Source organism: Arvicanthis niloticus, chromosome 6, assembly GCF_011762505.2.
Source record: "Arvicanthis niloticus isolate mArvNil1 chromosome 6, mArvNil1.pat.X, whole genome shotgun sequence".
Taxonomy (NCBI): Eukaryota; Metazoa; Chordata; class Mammalia; order Rodentia; family Muridae; genus Arvicanthis; species Arvicanthis niloticus.
In genome coordinates, this window is record NC_047663.1 from 6,400,540 (window position 1) to 6,423,607 (window position 23,068).

A 23,068-nucleotide genomic window follows, 5' to 3' on the forward strand; every position below is an offset into this window, starting at 1 on the left:
GTGGGGGAAAGGAGGACTGGCTTTTTCCTCTTGCAGCTGAGGGCCAAACCCAGGGCCTTACACATGCTGTCACCGAGTCACGCCTAGTCCATGGCACTAGCTCCTACCGTCAGCGCTCTGAGCATGGATGCAAAGGCACTCACTTCCCAAGGATGCCTAGTAAATGAACTGAGGCTGCACAACACGACTTTTCTGAAGGGGGTCAGAGGACCTGAGTGTCTGCCCCGACAAGCCAGATGTTTGAAGTACGTGCTGTGCTATCCAAGTCTCACTTGAAAATACCCATGGCTCTGACTCAGGTCCAGTCCTAGACTTGCAAACAAACCCTGCCTAGTTACCTATGACCGACTCTACCGTGTCGCTGGTTGGGTAGAAGGGCAGAGCATTTGCATTCATGCCAGGGGCGCTGCTGGTGCCTGCAGGGCTGGGGGGAGTGGCTGCCAAGCTGGAGGTAATACTTGAAGAGATGCTGGAAGTCAGGGGGCTTCCCACAGGGAGGATGCCCAGCACGTCCTGCAACGAGAGTGGGGAGAGGCAATGGGATGCTTGCCTCCAGAAGCTCTGGCAGAGGCTAGGAGAGGCCAGGCTGGGATAAAGGAGCCAGGACTTTATGGGCCTGGGAGTGGTCCCAGGCCTGCCCTGTTGAATGGTAGAACAGTGGAACATGAAGGCTGTTAGCTCCTTACCCTTGAGGCTCACAGTAGAGGGGAATGAACACGGGGGACTGACATGATCCCCAAACACTTCTTCTGAATGGGTAAGTCTGGGGGGATGGCTCTGGCTCCAGGCTGACCCCACTCTCTCTAGACTTGGGGTTGGACACCCCTTAGCCCTACCATAGTGATGGAGAAACTGGTACCTACTTGCTGACACTAGCTGGGGCTCTGGCCTGTCCTAGCCACAGTGATACCAGGATGAGAGGGAGAGCTTGGTACCTGTTTGGGCTGAAGCAGAGGCTGCTCTTGACTCCTGGGCTCTAGCGAATGGGGTTTTAATTTAGCCTGAGAAAGAAAAAGTAGGGAGCAGGAAGTGATGGTGGCACAGGCAGCTACACGGCTAGTATCTGCCTGGCTTGGCTACGGCCACTGAGACTGGAGATACAGGGGAGGGACAAGGAGTGACAGAGTCACCTGCCACCCAAACCCTCTCCTCCTCCTCTTCCCAGCTTTCTCTATGCATAGGCCCTCTCATCACCCCCTTCTCTGCCTCCCGGCCTGAACAGGAGGCTGGTTCCTTCTCCTAGGTGACAAACCCAGGTTTGCCCCCTGCTACAAGAGACTCCTCTGTCCTGGCTCCCAGACCCTATTTTCTCATCAGGTATCACAATTTGGAAGGGAAAGGGGGACAATCTTGTACCCACTGACTGGCTCAATGGCTCCGGGGAAGCTATGCAGCGTTTTGCAGAGTGAACACTTTTCATAAAGGAAAAGTGAGCGATAACCCCTGAGAGGGTGAGGTGTGGTGCAGCCTCCTGAGCCTCTGCAGCCTCAGCTGAGAAGCAGAGTGACAGACATCAACCACTCTGCCCAACCCTGGAGACACTGAGGATGGACGCAGGCCTAGCTCTCAGTGTCCTTCCTGCAGGTGAGCCAGGCCTTGTCTCTAAGCTGCTCTTGTCCCACAGAAAAGGCTCAGCTTACTGGCCAGCCTCATACCCTCTGCTGTGCCTCCAGTCCTTTACCTGGCACTTGAAATTCTTCAGATACTCAGCCCCGACCTGGTCTTCCCTCTCAAAGCCAGGAGCTTTCTTGTAGCTGCCAGGGGCAAGGCTAGACTCCCCAGGGAAGACCAGGCCCTCCAGGTTTGAGGCCTTCCTGCTGGGGCCTGGCGGGGAGCTGCAGAGGTGAGATGGACTGCCCAGGCCACTATTCCTACAGAGGAGCTGCAGAAGAGGACGGTTGGTGACAGGCAATGGGTACAATGAGTCTGGGAAATGGACACCCGCCCACCCTGCTTCAGAGGGCTGTGGTCAGTGGGCACCAATAAACACTCAGGGACCCCTGAGCCTATCAGTAGGGATTTGACAGATAGGAGTGACAGAAGGCTTATCCCTGCCCTGCCCTGCCCTGCTGCCCAGGCTGATCACTACTGGCTCTGAGGATACATCCCCCACCTCCCTGCCCTTGGCCCCAGGACAAATACCAGGGCCTCAAGCTCCTGGGGCAGAGAAAGGCAGGAGCTCGCTCCTGGGCAGGCAAGGTGCCCACCCACTCACTCCCGGGACAGGCACGTACGGCGCTGAGGTCAGGGGCATGCGGGCTGGAGGGGCTCACAGGGACCGAGTCTCCGGCAGCAGATGGCATGTATAAAACCGGACCCTGCTGGGTAGGACTGGATACAGCTGAGGAGGGCTGCACGTCATCATTTAAGGGTGGCGCTGCAAGAAAGGATGGCGGTGAGCAGGCTCCCCAGCTATGTGTCCCTGCACATCTTCCAAAGGAGGCCATACATGTCCCTGCCACTAGGTCAATTAGTTATCTCCATTGGCATCGTACATGCTAAAGTTAACTGCAAAATATAAATAATATGATGGGCTTCACTCCATAGAAAAGAAAACAGAGGATCAGAAAGGTCAGGTAAGCTTTCTAAGATAACAGGGACAGGAGACAGGAGAGCTGGAATCTCAACCCATTTTGAGAAACCCAAACTATGGATTAATAGCTTCTCTGTACTGCTGCAGGTGGTAGTCCCAGTCTCTACGGCCGCCAGCTACCTCTGAGACCTCCATCTGTTTCCCCCAGAGCTTTCTGTTTATTCTGTCCTCTCAGAGACAGAGCAAAGCAACAAAGAGAGTGAGGAGAAGATCCTTGATTTGCAAGGGAGAGTGGTGTCAATCCTGCACCCACTCCATGGCGGAAGAGTCGGCTTGCAGTGTGGAGCGTGGAGCCTTGAACCTCAGCTGCGTCACAGCACGGCAGCAAGCCGCCTGACACTACTGAGCACCTGAAACAAGCTGACTTACACTGAAATGTGCATGGGGCTTAAAATGACTTGGGGGAGATGGCTCAGCAGTTAAGAGCACTGACTGCTCTTTCAGAGGTTCTGAGTTCAATTCCCAGCACCCACATGGTCGATCACAACCATCTGTAATGGGATCTGATACCCTTTTCTGGTACTCATACACATAAAATAAATCTTTTTTAAAAATTATTAAAAAAAAAAAAACCTGCTGCGTGAAAAAAATTATTTAAAAAAATGACTATCAGTTAAGACTCAGCACAAAAACAGTAAATATTTTGATGCTTTTAAAATTACCTATTAAAATTATACTGTTTTTTAAACATTAATTAACTAATTAATTTTGAGACAGGGCTTCCCTACATAGTTCTGAAACTCACTATGTAGACCAGGCTGGCCTCAAAGATCCATCTGCTTCTGCCGCCTCACAGCTGGTATTAAAGCCATGCACCACCACAGTCAGCTATGAAATCTTTTTATATTGGACTAAGTAAAAATGTTAAAATTAATTTAACCAGTCCCTTTTTAAAACAAAGAAAGAAAGAAAGAAAGAAAGAAAGAAAGAAAGAAAGAAAGAAAGAAAGCCAGCCAGCCATATGAGGCAGCGTTACACTGTGGTGGATGGCTCTGCTCACAAGGGCCAAGCAGGCTCACTAGGAAGAGCTCCATGCTCAGGGTAACTGAGCTGGCCGCGTGCTGTAGATGCTTGGTGCCTCACCCCTGCCTGGCATTCAGTGCCCGGTAGGGCAGGGTGAGAGTGTCTGAATCTATCTCAGGCTCTTAGGAGCCGCATGAGGGCTTCAAGGAGAGTTCCAGAGTAATTAGGGACTGTAACTTCCAGTGGGGATGAGCTCAGGGCACTGCCGGGGACTGATACAATGGCTGAGTCTCAGCAGAGGCGAGGGGAGGGAAAGGAAGACAGGGAACTGGCCCAGGGCATGGGAACTACCTACGTTCTATGTGGGCAAAGGCGCAGAAAGGTCCTCGGGGACAGCTGCCCGACTGCTGCATGTCATTGCACTTGGTGGACTTGTAGATCTGAGGGGCAGAGCAGAGCAGCGTCAGGTCAAGTTCAGGTCAAGTCCAACCACAGCAGACTCTCACTGAAGTAGGGCTAGCTTCGAATCCCTCTCCACCTCAGCCTCTGCTATTCTCCTATGTCTCCACCAACTTTTTTAGGGGAAAAGATATTCAAATATAGCCTGTGCCTGCCTTAAACTCATCCTGAGGTGACAGGCGCATACCACACACCAAGATTCTCATGACCAACCTCTGCCTCAGATCTTGAGGCAGCCTACACTACCAATGCCCTCCTTCTGGAGTCACAGGTCCCTCTTTGTAAAGAGGCAGTCTCCTCTCAGGAGTTCATTGGGGTGATACCTACGAGCACAACCCCTCATATTAAGTGAGCCAAGGCCCAGGAAGCACACAGTGACTTTCAAACACCTATCAGAGAACCTGCACCCCCTCCCCCGTGCTGTCTACAGCCACAGAAGCTGTCTTCATGTCTGTCTGTGTTGCTATGCTACCCTGGCTCCCACAGAACTAGGGCAGGCACAGGCACTGCAGAAGCACTCCAATACTATGCAAGCAGATGATCCCTCCTCTGGGGCAGTGCCAGCATGTGCGCTTGCTGTGTCACTCCTGCCCTCCTCTTGGAACCCACCTCTGGGTGGAACTGCTGTTCTGTGCGCGTGTGGCAATACTGGCAGGCGTCTCCATTTTCACACTTGCCAGGGTCTCCCCATTCATCCCCATGCTTGACGTTTGGACACGGAGACGACCTGGTCCAACAAGAAGGGGTCGGACAACAGCAAGAGAGGATGAGGCTGGGACCTGTACTTGGATACAGAGTGCCCCACCACGCCCTGGCCTCCTTGCCTCACAAGTTCAGGTGCAGAAATGGGTTAGATCAGCTATGGAGGAAGGGTCTCACCGAGGTACTACATCAGGCCCAGCTGGCCATGTAACCAAGGAGGGCAGTTTTGGTCCCTTGAGCCAGGCACTAACCCTCTGACAGCCCGAGAGGCAGGCCACAGCCATATCACATTTCCCACCCTGGCCTGGCCCTACTCCAGCACACACACCGAAGAATCAGCAATGGACGGTCCTCATGCAAGAACTAGAGAGGGTTCCCACCACTCAGCCGTCCTTCACAGCCCCTCCTTTCATAACTGGGCCCTGTAAACCTCGAGGCTTGGCTTCCTGCCTCCTTGGGAACCATGATAGTGGCAGCCTCAGCCATGACCCCTTCCCTGCCACTCCTCCCTCCCATGGCTGGCCTCTTGGGGCCAAAGGACCTGTATTTATGCTTCCGGGGACTCCGACGACGGTCCTTGCTGTTGTGGTAGTAGGGACAGGCATAGCCCTGGCGGCACAGCCGCGGAGGCTTCTTGCACGGCTCCGTCTTATAGTTCCCCAGCACATAAGCAGTCTCTGCACAGAGGTCAGAGGGCAGGGGTCAGGGAATGGAGATGGAGCATCCCAGCAACAGCAGTAGTAGTGTAGGGAAAGCATAGGAGGGAGTCTCAGAGCTGAGATCCCACACAAGGCATCAACAGGGCCACTTCTTTACAGGCTGTGGACATGCATGGGGTGTGTGTGTATGAGAGAGAGAGAGAGAGTGTATATGGAAAAGCCCAGGGGAGTCCTGGGAATGTAGCCCATCTGGAAACTCCCTTACAAGTGCCTTTTGAATGACAGGTTTAATGTGAAATGAAGGGGTAGCAGTGGAGCTAGAGAGATGGCTCCTCGGTTCAGAGCACTTGCTGTTCTTGCAAAGGACCTGGGTTCAGTTCCCAGCACCACACGGTGGCTCACAGCTGTCCATAAGTATGCACATGGTACACATAGATACACTCAAACACCTAAAATAAATACTTAAAGTGAAATTTCAATGGGATGGTGAAGGGCTAGATTTCTAATAGACATGGCAGCTTCAGATGGAAAAGCAGGTAGTTTTGAGCCAAGGCACTGAGCAGCTAGGAACAGTGGAGTACCGGGGCCACCTGAAGTGCCTGTACCTTGCCACCGGGGTTCCTCACTGAGGATTTTTTCTATCATGGCATGGCTTGCTGCCCCAGCTGACTGGCCTTCTATGCTGCCCTCTACTGTAGTCTGGCCATTCTGCAAGGCCTCCATGGCCTGGAGCTCCCTGGGAGAAGAGGAAAGTACAAACAGGGTGAGGAGGAGCACAAGAGAACGGGGAAACAACACAGTGCCTCAGTTCTTTTGTCTTGTGGAGGTCAACAGCTATAGAAGCTAGGCCCCTTGTCGTCCCCGCCCCCAGCCCATCAGCCTACCTGATGTCGTAAACGGGGGAGCGGAGGTCATGCGGGCCATGGGCAAAAGCACAGTGCAGGCCATTTTTGGTGCAGTTGCCTTTTGAGTCTGTCTCATGGATGCAGATTCCAGTTTTATAGTAACGAAGGTGATACCTGCGCTCAGTGTCCCCAGTGGTCCTGTGTAGGAATGGGCACCTGGAACAGAGCATCCCAAGTCAGTCAGCTCTGCCTCCCGAGGCCAGCTGCTGAGGGCTGTCACCATGACCCAGAGGGTACAGTGGAGGTAGACTGAGGACGAGAAGGATGAACTCTCTGGCCACCAGGGCTCTGTGTCTGAGTGCTATGATCTGAAGGGCTTGAAGCCCAGGTGGCTCCCTGCAGATACTTATTGTAAACACTTGTGGATAACAAATGCTACCCAACTCAGGGGGCTCCCAAGAATCAACAACCCTTTGAAACTTGCACACATGTCCCACGAGCTTTAATAGGCTTCTGAGGAGACCAGCCAGCCTTACCTCTGTGAAAAGGTTGGCCACTGTAGGAAAAGTTCAGATACTGTACAGACCCTGGGAGCGTTTCCCAGCACTTTTCTGAGAAGTTGAAACAAATGACAAGGAAGGCCAAAAATGGTCCCAAGTTTGTCACCGCATTTGTTATTAATGGTATACCCAATTCCTGAGCAGGGAATTGTGAGAAGACATTTAAAGTTATTGAACAAGCTAGGTGTGTGGTGGTACAAGCCTTTAATCCCAGCCTTTGGGAGACAGGGGCAGGTGGATCTCTGTGAATTTGAGGCCAGTTCGGTGTACGTAATGAGTCCCAGGACAACGAGGGTTTTGTTATGAGACCCTGTCTCAAACAACAACAAAGACTAGTGAGGCAGGCTCACTGTCTTTGTCTCTCAGCTGCCACCACAGTGGGACCTGCCCAGGACGGTGCAGCAGAGGGGACAGGACATGGAGGGTGAAAGAAAACCTAGGGGGTCAGCTCTGTTCAAATCTGGTCCTCTGGCCTTAGTGGAAGAAAGGCTAATTTTTGGTTTTTACATAACATAGACAAAGGACAACAGAAGCCACTCCCAATGCTGGACCTTTAAGTCAGGGCAGGGATAAGCCCAGGTTTGACCTTCAGATTATAGCCAGGCTCCCAAAGCAGCCTCGGCCTAGCTTCCTAAATGTCCCACGCTTACTCTGAGAGCACCTGACCCAGGAGACCTGGGCTCCTCTGAGGGCGGGCAGGCACTCACTCGTCGCCCTCTGGGCAGAGGCCTGCGGCCTCGTCGTACTTGGTGCAGTAGACATCAGGACTGTAGTTGAAGGTGCCGTCCCGCCGGCGGATGGAGCGGCGGCGGCGCTGGTTCACAAAGTGCCAGTGGAAGCAGGTATAGGGCCGATGCTGTGTGCATTTGTGCTGCACGAAGAGTGGGCACTGCTCTGTGCGGAACTCCTTCAGGTACCTGCAGAGAGACTGTCCGTCAGGAGTGCAACAGGGGCAGAGCGAAGCTCTTTGCTTCCCAGCAGAAAGTGAGCCCCCAAGCTCCAAGGTCCTGCTCTGGGGTGCCAGTCCCACTGGGACAGCAGGAGAGGTCCAGGATTGAGGCTTGACCTCGGATTGTAGGTATGTCCCAGCAGCTAGGCTCTGCACAGCACGAGCCACAGGCCACGAGCGTCCTGTGTTGTAGAGGCCAGCTGTAGTATTCAACAGCAGCTTGGCTGAGCCATCGGAGGTTCCCAGGCCAAGCCACTAATCATAGGATAGGGAAAAGGGTTTTGTCCACAAGAACACGAGCAGCCTCCACAGAGCCTGTGGTCGCTGCTGCCCACATACACCTGACCATCCCGAGACCTCCCCTGTACCAAGAACCGAGTTGGTACAGTGGACTGAGGAGAGGAATGTGGAGACACTGCTTTGGGGCCCTGTTTACAAAGTGTCCCTCTGGACAAGCTCTAATCACTGTCCTTGAGATGTCTTCACACCCGCACAAATATTGGGAAGGAGTTCACACAGAGATTCTGACCTCCTCCTTAGACCAGACTGTCCTGTCATCTCACCCAAGACGACAACAGCTGGGGCTACTCTCTCTCCTCTACCCTCATGTAATAATAGCCAGGATGACCAAAAAAAAAAAAATTCTCTCCCATACTCCACACAGTGGAGGGCTTCAAACCTTTCACCCTGGTGGGACATACCTTGGGACAATGTGTTTTCTTCATTTAAGCCCACCCAAGGTTCTCCTAGACTGGGGTGGAAATTGTCTTGCTGGCAGTCAGTGCAGTTTTCTTTAAACATTTCACTGTGTATAGTGTGTGCATGGCCGGGTGGAAAAGGGAACATATACCACAGCACATGTGTAGAGGTCAGAGGACAACCCCGTGGAACTGGCTTTCTCCTTCCACCTCTACATGGGTTCCAGGAGCCAATTCAGGTCACCAGGTGCCACCATCTTCAAAACCATTTGGCAGGCCATTTTCTTCAGACATTCTCTCAAGCGTAATTATACAGGCAACCAATGGGTTGTGGGGTGAGGAGAGATACAGAGTGCCCAGTGTTGAGTGATTATATATGTACAGAAGTGAAGCAGAAGCAACCTGATTTGAACTGACTATTGCCATTCGGGTGGATCCATGATCTGAAGGGCATAGAAATAGGGCTTTCTGCCCACATGCCTGAGGACTAATCTGACCAATAAAAGCAGGATCAGATAGGAAAGTCTAGTGTCAGGGCAGCATATCTGGGCACAGGTACAGGGCCAAGCACTGAGGAAACAGAGAGGAGCAGTGTCTGTGCTACTTGTGTTTTCATGGGAGATACACAATGTGTGGGACTGATGGGAAAGTGGAAAGGGGCTCTGCCCCTGGTATCTAGGAACCAAGAAGGATCCCTGTGACCCAGGCTGGGATGGAAGAAGGGCTAACAGGATGGGTGCTAGCAGACAAGGGTTCTGCAGACGGGAAACAGGAGAGACACGCGGTATCCAAGTCACGAGTGCCATGCTCCTCTGTAGGAGTGCAGCAAACTCACTCCACAAGTTGTTGGGTATCACCACTGGGCCCCCACATACATCCCCAGACACCGGAGAGAAATAGAGAAATCTGGGAGGCCATACAGCTGCATGCTCTCTCCCCTGTTTATCTGTCTGCCTGGCTAGAAAGACAGCCTGTGCCTTCTTGGCTATATCCAGGTTCCAAGCCCTGGCACTAAGTTAGGGCACCCTCATGCTCCAAGCCACTTCTTTGAGAAATACACATTCTTCCTACTCCTCGAGTCCACTAGGAGACCAACTCAGGTAGAAAATGGGGTGAAGAGGAAGCAGCAAACTGAGCTTAGGAATAGCAAAGTACATACAGAACACCCACTTAAGGTGGGGCCCCAGATAAACAGTGAGTAGGTTCCTACCATATTCCATGGGACATACTAATACTCAAGAACTGAATCACTGAGTCACTGTGCATCTGTGCTATCTAGCTGGTATTCGCTAGTTTACTGTTTTCTTGAGGCTGTTGTTGCCCAAGCTGGCCTCAAAGTCCTGCGCTTAGGTGATCTTTCTGCCTTAAACTCACAAATAGCTAGAATTATAGGTGCAAGCCATGCTAACCATTAGGGGACATGCTGTGCTTTTATTTGTAAAATAAAATTTTGGTGCTCTTAAAAGTTTGACACAGCCGGGCAGTGGTGTCGCATGCTTTTAATCCCAGCACTTGGGAGGCAGAGGCAGGAGGATTTCTGAGTTCGAGGCCAGCCTGGTCTACAGAGTGAGTTCCAGGACAGCCAGGACTACACAGAGAAACTCTGTCTTGAAAAACCAAAAAAGAGTTTGACACAGTGTAGTGGCATAGTCTTTAAATAGTCTTTAACCCCACCACTTGGCACAGTCACGGTTTGGGGTCAGCCTGGTCTATACAGTGAGACCCTGTCTCAGAAAAAGAAAACATCTGAGGCTGGGCTTAGTGGTATACACTTTACTCTCAGCACCTAGGAGGCAGAGGAAGATAGATCTCTGTGAGTTGGAAGGCAGCCTTTACAACACAGAGAATTTCAGGCTAGCCAGGACTATTTAGTGAGGCTCTGTTTCAATAACAAGAAAAATGTTGGCGTCAGCATCTTGGTGAGAACACAGGAGACAGGGAAGAGCACTAATATGTGGTCCCTAGCTTGGGCAGAGTTGTTCTCCTGAAAAGTCACTTGCTTGGGGTAGAAGCTATGCACAAGAGCTTGCATACTTGGGCACACATGCTGCCTGACAGGAACTCCTCAGGTGGGGTTAGATCCTTTAAGCCACACTCCCACTGCTACTGCTCCGTGTCAGCCACACCTTTCTTTTCAATAGGGCTCGTTATTCCTCCTCCCGAGCCAACACCACCACTCAGCCTCACAGGCCGAGTGCGCTCTTCCAACTGTCTTTTTTTGACTCCTCGTCATTCTGGAATGCTTGTAGTCAGAAAACTTTCCTGTCTTGGTTCGTCTCATCTCTTAAAGGCTGGACGGAACGGAATGAACTTTGGATGCCACAATGTCTGTGGAGTTCTTGCTGCTACCTCGCTCTGTTAGCTTCCCACTGCCCAGAATGCTGGGGACAGAACCTGGGGCCTTGCACATAGTAGGCCAGCACTCTCCCACTCTACACTACACACCCAGATCCACTCTATACATTTCTTAGTTCTTATTCTGCTTTGCATATTAATCATACACGTTTGTTTATAGATTGAGTATGCCTTATCTGAAATGCTTGAAAGTTACCTAAAATCTTTTTGAATTTGGGTATCTGCACACTAAGCTATCATGGTGTTTGTTTCACATACATTTTAGAAGTATCGACTCCTGAGTAACCAGAATCATAGGCATGTACACCATGCCCATCCATACCTGTGAGCTGGTACACAGAATGAGGAGAGAAACTTCCCACTTGGTTTTAATTTTTTCTTTATTTTTGTATTTACACATGTATGTGTCTAAGTACATGGCACACTTGTGTGTGGAGGCCAGAGCTGATGGTGCCTGTTCCTCTATTGCTCTCCAACTATTTCTTTTTTATTTTTTTTAAAGATTTATTTATTTATTATATGTATGTGAGTACACTGTAGCTGTCTTCAGACACACCAGGAAGAGGGCATCGGATCCCACTACAGATGGTTATGAGCCACCATGTGGTTGCTGGGAATTGAACTCAGGACCTCTGGAAGAGCAGTCAGTGCTCTTAACCACTGAGTCATCTCTCCAGCCCCACCTATTTCTTTTTTTTCTTTTTTTCTTTTTTTTTTTTTTGGTTTTTTTGAGACAGGGTTTCTCTGTGTAGCCCTGGCTGTCCTGGAACTCACTCTGTAGACCAGGCTGGCCTTGAACTCAGAAATCCGCCTGCCTCTGCCTCCCAAGAGCTGGGATTAAAGGAGTGTGCCACCACCGCCCGGCCCACCTATTTCCTAAGACAAAAGATGTCACTGAACCTAAAACTCTGCAATTTGGCTAGATCAGTGTGCCAGCAAACCATCAAGATCCTCCTGTCTCCACACTCAGTGCTGAGATTACAGGCATGTGCTACCATGCCTAGCATTATCTGGAGGCTGAGCACTCAAAACCAGGTCCTCATGCTTAGGAGGTAAGTGTTCTACTCAATGAGACATCACGCTTGGCCCTCTACTTGGGATATCATGTCTGTGATCACAGTTTTGCACGTTAGGATTTTAGGTTAGGCCTTCTCAGTCAGCACTGCTCTATTATACATGACCACCGACTCTATATGACTCAACAGCAAACCTGTAAGAATCCAATAGAGAGCTCTAACTAAGAAACAATACTTGCCTGTTCTCTGAATCAAGTATCAAGGACTTAAAAGCTCACAAAGGAACACCAACACCTCATGACAGCACCACGAGGCAGACCATCATAGCCAGCACCCAGCCTTCAGCTGTGTGAGCCGTGCTAGAGTGACTCAGAACTTAGCACTTAGGACTGAACTGGACTGCAAAAAAAATTCTCATAGGACAAGAGGTCAAACGCAGTTTTTTAAAGGAATACTTTAAGGCCTACAAGATGGAGCAGTGGATGAGGGTGGCTGTGCAAGCCTGCATGAGTTTAACCTCCAGAAACAAAGAAAAATGGCAAGAGACAACCAACTCCACAAAGCTGACATCCACATGCAAACCCCCATTTCACACAAACAGACATAAACAAACACAGGCAAACAATACATTAACAAACTTAAGAGCTACCTTTTGGGGAACTGAAGAGATGGCTTAGCAGTTAAGAATACTGTCTGTTCCTCCAGAGGACTCAGGTTCAATTCCTAGCACCTACATGGTAGCTCATAACTGTCCATAACGCTACTCCCAGGGGATCATATACCCTCTTCTGGCCTTTGCAGGTACCATGTGTTGCAGTTGATACACAGATATAAATGCAGGCAAAACACACACACACACACACACACACACGCACTGCACTGCACTGCACTGCACTGCACTGCACTACTTTTGGAGCTGCTGAGATGGCTCAGTGGTTAAGAGCACTGGCTGTTCTTACAGAGGACCTGGGTTTAAGTCTCAGAACCCACACAGTGGGTCACAATCATCCACAAATCCAGTCCCAGGGGGTGACTCAAGCACATGGTGCACTGATATACATGCAGGCAAATATTCACACATTAAATAAATACACAAATAAATAAATGCTACTTTTAACTCACTATAATCAGAGATTTCTAAACTTATGCATAAGCCATTATCAAAACTGTAAAATCTATTAATTATGCATCAAAGTGTTTCTCTAGAGTTTTCTATTTTTCCTTTCCTCTCCCACCTTATACTAACAGGAAATCAAGACAAAACCACTTAGATCACTGGCTTCCATCTTCCCTGGATGAAACACAGGATTTCACAAATGATCAGGATAACCTCCTGCCTCTGTCTTCTGGGCAGACAGGGTGACAGGTGTGGACCCCTACAACCTTAGAAGAGCTGAGTTTGCAGGGTATATGCAGAGCTGTGTCCAGTCAGTCCCAGTCCATCTTTGTACTTCCAAAGTCCAAAAGCATTCGGTTGTGGGGCCCAGCACTTGAACCCCAGTACTCCAGAGGAAGAGGCTGGTGGATCCCTGTGAACTGGAGACTAGCCTGACCTACACAGGCAGTTTCAGGTCAGCCAGAGTTACATAGTGCAATGATGTCTCAAACAGAAAGAAAAGTTCCCAAAGGACAAGACCTGAGAACTAAATGGACTACAAACCACTCTTCAGTCGGCTCTCCAGAAAAGCCAAGGGACACTTCCCTGGCCTCCCAACTTCTCCAAGAACTGAGAGGAAGCAGGACTCTGGGACTGCACTCTTTGCACACAATCTCCAAGAGCCCCACTCTCAAGGAGCCATGGGAGCCAAGGAGCAGTGACCCAGAGGGGATAGGACAACTCAGTAAACTACTCAGGCACCTAAGTAAAAAGCCATCACAGGGCTGGAGAGATGGCTTGGCAGTTAAGCGCACTGACTACTCTTCCAGAGGTCCTGAGTTCAATTCCCAGCAACCACATGATGGCTCACAACCATCTGTAATGGGATCTGATGCCCTCTTCTGGTGTGTCTGAAGATAGCTACAGTGTACTCATATACATTAAATAAATCTTAAAAAAAAAAAAAAAGCCATCATAGTCAGGTGGGGGGGGGAACACACATATAGTCCCAATACTTGGAAAGGTAAGGCAGACAGATCACTGTGAGTTCAAGGCCAGGCCAGCCACAGGCAACAAGAAACAAACAAACAATGAAGATTTCACACAACCCACTGCTGGCCTTTGGAAACTTTTCTCCCAGTAATTTCATATACATATAATCATAATCGTATACATATAATCATAATCACTCTGTAAAATGATTAGTGTTCTTTAAACTTAAACCAGATGCATGCAACTACTTAAAGAAAAATAACGCTGATTTATTTTCTTTTTTCTTTTTTTCTTTTTTTTGGTTTTTCGAGACAGGGTTTCTCTGTGTAGTCCTGGCTGTCCTGGAACTCACTCTGTAGATCAGGCTGGCCTCAAACTCAGAAATCAGCCACGAACTCAGAAATCCGCCTGCCTCTGCCTCCCAAGAGCTGGGATTAAAGGCGTGCGCCACCACCGCCCAGCTGATTTATTTTCAACATTCACTGGATTATCTCTATTTTCTAAAACTCAGGGGGAAAAAAAAAGGCAGGCTACATGAAATCTAAATTCAGGGACTGGAGCTGTCCTAGCTGATAAGAAATGCTGCTGTTCCTGCAGGGCCAGAGTTCGGCTCCCAGCATCTACGTGGCCCAGCTCTCAGCTGTCTGTAACTCTAGCTCCGGGGGACCTGGTGCCCTCTTCTGGCCTCTGAGGGCACTGCACTCACATGGTGCACATACCCCACACTCTCCTCTACACACATACACTAAAAAATATAAATTCAATCAGGTCTGGTGGCTCATGCCTTTAACCACAGCATTTGGGAAGTAGAGGCAGGTGGATCTCTGTGAGTTCGAGGCCAGCCTGGTCTACAAAGCCAGTACCAGGACAGCAAGGGCTACACAGACAAATTTTGTCTTGAAAAACCAAGGAAACAAACAAAGACCCCAGATGGGAACAAGTCTGGAAAGGCTGAGTGGGGAGAAGAAGTAGGCATGATCAAAACAGACGGTATACATGTAAGAAAGAAATACACAAAAATATATCAAAATCCAACACAGGCCCAGTAAGATGGCTCAGTAGCTATAGGCACACGGGCCAAGCTTGGTAATCTGAGTTTAATCTGTGGTACCCACATAGTAGAGGAAGAAAACAGAGCTATGCCAGCTGTTCTCAGTCATAAACAAATGAACACACACACAAATAGATAAATGTTAGCAGGAATCTGGCCCTACAACAGCGTGTGAGAGGCAGGCAGTCCAATGGAGGTTCTGCAAAGGCTGGAGAGTAGATGTACAGAGAAGAGCTGTTCTCTTGAAGACTGACCCACAGGTGCCCTATGGACTCAAGACTATATCTTGGGACAGATGTTGCCAAGGAAGGCACCTGTGTAGGGCTACTTCATGAGAAAGTGACTTGGGCTGAGCTCAGAACCTAGTAAGAGGCCAAGTGCAGTGTTGCATCCTGAGACTGATAGGCTGAGACTGATGATGTAAGGACATATAAATGTATAAATTCCAGGAACTGCTCTTTGTACTGTGTTTGCTGAGACAAAGACAAGCTCATCACTTCCAGCTCTAGGCCACACTAAGCCCCACCTGTATGAGTTCATGGACTCCTTAGAGCAACCTGCCCTGTGACTGTTCTCAGTAAACTACAGTGTGGCAGAGCCAGGCTTCATACACAATTGACATGACCATGAAACAGACCCTTAATCACCTTGCTGATTATTAACTGAGCTTAACTGAGCTAAGGGAAAACACAAGCAGCACCAAATAGGTACATGTCAGACTGTCCCGTGTGTGTATGAAGGAGCATTTCTGTCAGGACTTACAGTACCACAAGTTACTGAAAGAAAACAAGAACCTGGCATATGCCACACACTTTCAATCTCAGCACTCAGGTGACACAGGCGGATAGATCTTTAGGAGTTTGGAGCCAACCTGCTCTACATAGCAAATTTCAGGCCAGCCAAATAAGGCTACATATCCAGACCTAACCTCAAAATAAATAAATGAAGACAAATATTACCCTTAAATATGTCTTGCTAGGTATTTACTTTACATTCTCTCTCTCTCTCTCTCTCTCTCTCTCTCTCTCTCTCTCTCTCTCTCTCCATATATTCACTACAAAGGACTCATATCAATAATAAATTATAAGTTAGTTTTCAAGAAGAAAAGTATTGATCTCTAAATTATGTTTAGATTTGATTCACACAGACTAAAAAAAAAAGTATTAGGTCACCAAGTAACAAACACCTTGTAAATAAATGAACATCAAAAGACACAGTAAATAACAAAATTAATAAAAACTAGTTAAAACTTTAATAACACATCATATAAAAGGATTTAATCAACTTTTTTTTTCTGGATTATTACATCTACTTCTCTCCCGTGAGAGTCGCTCTGTAAGTAAGCCACGGTGAGACCTGAACCTTCCCATTCCTCATTAAGAAGTCAATCTTTCAGGACCGATGGTGGCCACAGGGGTCAATGCTGAACATGGGACGCAACTGTGACACAGAAATAAAGGGAAGAACCATCTGATAAACTCAGTTTCTTCTTTATCTATCTTTATCTTCTTTATCTCCTAAATAAACTGAGCCACCAACAGGAAAAGGTCACTTCACAGAGAATGCTATGTTTGCTTTTAGCTGCTAGACTCCTTTCCATCTTCGCTTTCTCCTCAGCTCTTGATAGTGCTGTCAAATTCTACACACTGGCAAAGAAAAAAGGAGTGAAAATTGAGGGATTTTACAGAAAAATGATAGAAAGTTTGCTGTGGTTACTACAAGGAATGCAGATAGAGTCATTAGCACCAACCTACGTGCCTGAATCCCGTGGGCTGGCTGCTCTAAACGCCCATGGAAACCTAAAAGCCCTCACATTACCAACAGGGGCTCTTCCACCTTAGCAGACATGTTTTCCTACCCTTTCCTGCCCTGGAAAGTGAATCCAGCTCAGGTCATGAAGCCGATGGGGAAAACAGGCTTCCTCCTTTTAGAAGTTGTCAATGTAGAGACAACACTTCTCAAACTTGCTGTGAACATCTACCTAGCTCAAACGCTCTCTGACCTTCCCACATGGGGGCATGCACCTGAAGCACACATGTAAGAATGCAGATACTCAAAGACTGGGGGGAAGGCACCTAAGCTTTCTGTAAACCACAGTCTTTCACATATTAAACAGAAGGCTGCCGAACAGATTATATGTTCAAAAGCCTCTCTATGAAAATAATCTTTATTAAAACTTAAAATTTTGAGAAAAAGCCATACAGGTTAAACTCATTGGAGTATGTACTAGGTAGTTTTCAGTATGTTCGATCACGTGCAGTCACTGGGCTGAGACTGTGTCTCAGTTGGTCAGAGGCTTGACTCTGGCTAGATACCCTGGATCACATAAACCACAAATGGTAATGCACACCTGCAAGCTCAGCACTCAGGAGGTGGAGGCAGCAAGATCAGACGTTCACAGTCATACTTGGTAGAACATCGAGTTTGAGGCCAGCCTGAGCTAACTGAAACAATGCCTGGGTGGTGGTGGTGGTGGTGGGGAATATAACAGCAGGGCAATGGGAAGATGGGAGGGAGAAACATCAAGATAACTAACATGTGCTGATTTAAAAAAATTTTTTTTAAGCAGAAAAAGTTGCTGGGCATGTAATCCCAGCTCATGGGGGAGAGGCAGGTAGATCTGTGTGAGTTGCCTGGGCTATGTACAGTCCCTGTCTCAAAGAAAAACAAAAAAGGTATAATCATCACAGCTGTCTGATCATCCCATGCTCGTAATCACAAGTGCTGTTTTACCCATGCTTCTCCAGGTATCTCTGTTGCTAGGCATATTAAGAAAATTGTCTGAGGGGCTGGAGAGATGGCTCAGCAGTTAAGAGCACTGGCTGCTCTTCCAGAGGTCCTGAGTTCAATTCCCAGCAACCACATGGTGGCTCACAACCATCTGTGATGGGATCAGATGCCCTCTTCTGGTGTGTCTGAAGATAGCTACAGTGTACTCATATACATAAAATAAATAAATTTAAGAAAAGAAAATAAGATTGTCAGGGTGAATCTATATAGACTATATGCTATTCTATGGAATGCTGCATCATGTCTAGGTAATACCAAACCAAACTTCTTAGCATTTTTAAAAATTAGGCTAATATAACCTTATGTATTAGGGAAGAATGGCAGAAAAGTTTAGATTCTGCATCCGCCTTCACATACACATTAGTATGTCCCAGATTCATCCATGTTAAAGGGGAAGACAGAGGCCAGGCATAGTGATGCATGCCTTTAGCCATTAATCCCAGCACTCAGAGGTAGAGGCAGGCGGATGCCTGTTAGTTTCAGGACAGCCAGGACTATATGAAGGGAGACTCTGTCTTAAAAATAAGGGAGAGGAAACAGTAATACTCAGATTAGCAACAACTGTCCATAGTTGCAACTTCAAAACACAGAAAATATACTTGGCCAGTGGGAACATTTCTTTAGGATCAAACACAATGGGATTACAGAACAAAAACAAAAATGCTGTTAAACAAATGCTGTCCAGATTGGAAACATAACCAGAAGCCTCTCTCCCCACCTCCTCCCACTACTGCAAGCAGAGCTGTAGATGGAACCTGCTTTCACAGCCCCTGACCCAGCAGCTTCTAACAGAAAATGACAGCCAGGCAAATGCCCAGGGACAAAGCCTGCCTGCGCACTTCTCGGGCTTCAGGGCTCTAAGTGTGCACATGGCTTCTGAGACAGGAGAACAGACCTCACCTTAGGCATCAGGGTGGTAGAAGCGGGAAGTAGTAGGTCCACGAGGGTGTCTTGTTTTCTGCACTTACATGGGGTGCTATCTCCAGAGAAGCTCCTTACAGAGTGCCCAAGATGGAGTTCTCTAAGTTGTTCTCAGAGTTGTCCAGCTGCCCTCAGCAATAGGTCAGTCTTTGTAGGTTGACAGAGACCACCAGTCAAGGCAGATGCATATGGACTGAGGGAGCCTTCCTTAGGTATCTAACACCGCTGGATTAAAACAAAGAAACTTAACCATTAAGCAAATCGTAACTTTAATCACTACTTTAGGTATAACAAATGTCAAGGCGGTGGCAAGCTGAAGAGCTGGTGTCAGCACGGCACTGAATGATGGGATTCGGTGAGCCTTGACTTGAAGCCACAAGGAGCAAGCCCTTCTGTTCTGCAGAAAATTAATTTGATTTGATAGAACATGTAAATAAAATCCAGAAAGGATTACTGGTAACTTAACTCTTCCTCTCTGACGCTGCTAAGCAGTGCGTTCAGTGACTTCTGTTGTTGAGTAAGGTGCACTCCAGTATGTTTGGCTTTATTGCAATTCACATCAATGATTTCAAGACACATTCACGTCCTAAATCTTCCAAAACACAATTGGATGGAATCAAGTAAAGTTCATAACAATCATTCTATCAACTAAAGTACATCTGTAACCATGTCATCTTTCCTGAATAAAGCTCAAGAAATCAACCCTGGACTGGGGAGATGGCTAAGAGTTGGTACCTATGGCCAAGTCTAAATTCAATCTGGGAAATCCGCATGGTACATAAAGAAAACCCACTCTTGCAAACTGTCCTCTGACTTCCCCGGCCCACAAAATAAACACAATGTTACACCTACAACAACAACAACAAAACAAACAAACAAGCAAGGTCTAAATCCAGGAGAGGCCTGCACAGTCAGGATATTGAGCATTTCTCGTCTAAGAACTCACCAAGAGGACAGATGTGCTGTGTGCCTTTAATCCCTACTGGCAAGGACTCCTCTGAGTTCAAAGGCTGCACAATGAGACCATTTCAAAACCAAATGAATAAATAAAATCACCCAAAACCTTTTCAGTAGCTAGAATTTCATTTTCCTCTATCAAGAGCATTAAAGTCTGAGAATCCAGCAAAGCTGAAGGTCTTCAAAACAGGTATGTCTGAAGCATACTTCTTCTTACAGAGGCAAAATAACAAAAGAAACTAATATTTTAAATGATACCTTCCTCAGCCTGTCCTGGCAGTGAATGAATGCCTTTAATCCCAGCACTCTGGAGGCAGAGGCAGGCAGATCTCAGCCTGGTCTACAGAGTGAGTTCCAGGACAGCCAGGACTACATATTAAGACCTTGTCTCTCACAAACTAACAAACTCTCCTCCTGTCCTTTCTTTTTTTCTTTTTTTGTTTTGTTTTTCGAGACAGGGTTTCTCTGTGTAGCCCTGGCTGTCCTGGAACTCACTCTGTAGACGAGACTGGCCTCAAACTCAGAAACCGCCTGCCTCTGCCTCCCAAGTGCTGGGATCAAAGGTGTGCGACACCACTGCCTAGCCTCTCCTGTACTTTCAAGCTAAGTTATTCAATATAGTCTCCCCCACTCAACCCCTATCCGTGCGCACGCGGGCGTGCGGGTGTCTGTGTGTGTGTGTGTGTGTGTGTGTGTGTGTGTGTGTGTGTGTTGTGTATGTGTGTGAATAACTGGTCGAGCTAACTCTCTCCTTCCACGTTCCTATGGGTTCCTGAGTTCTGGACTCAGGTCATCAGGCTAACCCAATTACTTGTACCACTGAGCCATTTCACCAGCCCTCAACTAACTGCCTTTTTTCCCTTCTGTTTTTTGTTTTGTTTTTCAGATAGGGTCTCTCCATGTATCCCTGACTGTCCAGAGTGCTGGGATCAAAGGCATCACAGCCAGCCTAACTGCTTGGTTCTTTCTTTCTTTTCTTTGACATGACTTCATATAGTATTCCAGGCTGTTTCCAACTCACTCTATAAGACACTCCCAAATGTGTACCTCCTTACTGTGTATCCAAGGCTGCTATAGGATTTACAACACAGCCCAGGTGACTTTGAATTTGCAGCAATCCTCCAGCCTCAGGCTATGGCTATAATTCTGAGAGTACAACCACTATGCCTGGTTCAACTAATTATTTAAAATTATGTTATTTTTTTCTATGTGTGTAGGTGTTTTGCCTACAAGTGCTTGGTGCCTATGGATACCAGAAAGAGGACACCAGATACCCCAGAACTGGAGTTGCAGGCAGCTGGGAACCACCTCAGTGAGGATGCTGGCAACTGAACTCAGGCTCCCTGGTAGAACAGCCAACACTCTTTTGTTTTTGTTTTTGTTTTTTTGTTTTTTTGAGACAGGGTTTCTCTGTGTAGCCCTGTCATGGAACTTACTCTGTAGACCAAGCTGGCCTTGAACATTCTGCCTGCCTCTGCCTCCTGAGTGCTGGGATTTAAGGTGTAGGACACCACCACCTGGCCAACTTCTTATTCTTCAATCTGTTTTTTATAAAATTCTTCTAATATACACAGTAGACTTGCTATAAACAAAGGTGGCTTAAATTTTGCCCTTGTCAAGTAAAGAGACACGGCATGGTTCTTATGCTGGAAATGTTTTAACACACACGTCATCGTCATTTTCCTGAGTGCTACATACTTGAAACTACACAACAGACAGAACTGTGGTACAGTCATATTTTTCTATAAGGACTGGATTCCTCAAGTAGCAGCAGCCATTTGCTGATTATTTCAATTTCCTTTAATGTATGACTATTTAAAAGACTAAGAGGTGGGGGTGGAGAGACAGCTCAGCAGTTAAGAGCACTGACTGCTCTTCCAGAGATCCTGAGTTCAATTCCCAGCAACCACATGGTAGCTCACAACCATCTGTAATGGAATCCGATGCCCTCTTCTGGTGTGTCTAAAGATAGCTACAGTGTAATCATAAATGTAAATTAAGAAATCTTAAAAAAAAAAAAACCACAACAACAACAACAAAAAACTTCTAAAAAGAGATTAAGGGGAAATACCAACAAAATAACTATCCTTCAAACCATCTTTTCATAAACTTTCGGCTACAGGAGTGTGCAAGCCTTCCTGGACACACATCTGTAATCCCTGGGAGGTAGAGGCAGAGGGTCAGTAGTAGCTTGAGGTCATCTCCACAGAAAACCTTGAGTGAAAGGAAAGGAACTAACAAGTCAAGTGATAGCAGTAGACACCTCAGAGGGAGACGGGACCCTGAGTTTGAGGCAGACTGGGCTGCATTGAGAGCACTGTCCCAAAATAAACCCCCTTCCAAACAACACGTCAGAAAGTTTTAAAAGGCAAAACATTATTATGGATTATGGGATTGGAAAGATGGCTCAGTGGTTAAGAGTGCTGGCTGTTCTTCCAAAGGATGGGGGTTCAATTCCAAGCACCCACATGGCAGCTCACAACTCTGTAACTCCAACTCCAGGGGATCCAATACCCTCAGATGTATATGCAGGCAAAATACCAGTGCACATAAAATAAATATAAGTAAAAACAGCAGCAGCTGGCATTGGTGGCACCACCTGTAACACGACACTTGGAAAGTAGAAGGATATCTCCATGTTTGCCTGTGCTATGTATGAAGACTGTCCACTAATCCCTAAGGACAGTAACTGAGTTCACCTTAGTAATACAGAGCAGGGACAGCACGTGTGCACACTTGTTCCTGTCTCATGCTTCCTACACTTGGGCCTGGTGTAACAAGTTGCCCAAATTATCAGTTTCTAAATGCCAAACAACTGGTTTCTGATTTTTTTTGTGTATATATATATATGTATATATATATACACACACGCACACGCACACGCACACGCACACATGGTGGTTGTACACACCATTAATTCCAGCACTCGGGAGGCAGAGGCCTGCTTATCTCTGTGAGTTCGAAGCCAGTGTGGTCTACAAAGTAAGTTCTAGGACAGCCAGAGCTACACAAAGAAACCCTGCTTTGAAAAACAAAACCAAAAAGATATATAAAGATATATATATAAAGATAGGAACATCTATAACATCCATCTTTCAGTTAAACTTGGGCGCTTTATTAATTCCTGTTTATTTAAAAGGTATCTCATGCTGGAGAGATGGATCAGTGGTTAAGAGCATTGACTGCTCTTCCAGAGGTTCTGAGTTCAGTTCCCAGCAACCACATGGTGGCTCACAACCATCTGTAATGGGATCCGATGCCCTCTTCTGGTGTGTCTGAAGACAGCAACAGTGTGCTCACATACATAAAATAAATAAATCTTTAAAAAAAAAAAGTCTCAAGTTGGTAAGATGACTCAGAAGGTAAAGACACTTGCCACCAAATCTTATTTCTAGAACCCATATGGAGAAAAGAGATAACTAATGCCCACACATATACATCACCCTCATAGCACAGGCACG

At 47.4% G+C, this 23,068-nt stretch overlaps 1 protein-coding gene across 3 annotated transcripts in view; it reads right to left on the minus strand.

The window, feature by feature from the left end:
- Positions 1–23,068, minus strand: part of Unk (unk zinc finger) — a 37,815-nt gene that overhangs the window by 5,842 nt on the left and 8,905 nt on the right. The window contains exons 3-12 of one of the 3 annotated variants that reach the window (XM_034504459.2): positions 7,489–7,698; positions 6,261–6,437; positions 5,982–6,112; positions 5,259–5,394; positions 4,625–4,742; positions 3,912–3,996; positions 2,235–2,377; positions 1,682–1,882; positions 936–1,001; positions 339–513 (exon numbers count right to left, since the gene is read on the minus strand). In XM_034504459.2, coding sequence (XP_034360350.1) covers positions 339–513; positions 936–1,001; positions 1,682–1,882; positions 2,235–2,377; positions 3,912–3,996; positions 4,625–4,742; positions 5,259–5,394; positions 5,982–6,112; positions 6,261–6,437; positions 7,489–7,698 — 1,442 coding nt within the window. Of the gene's footprint in view, positions 1–338; positions 514–935; positions 1,002–1,681; positions 1,883–2,234; positions 2,378–3,911; positions 3,997–4,624; positions 4,743–5,258; positions 5,395–5,981; positions 6,113–6,260; positions 6,438–7,431; positions 7,451–7,488; positions 7,699–23,068 lie in introns of those variants that run through there. The other 2 variants (XM_034504460.2, XM_076935461.1) reach the window with 2 other exon arrangements.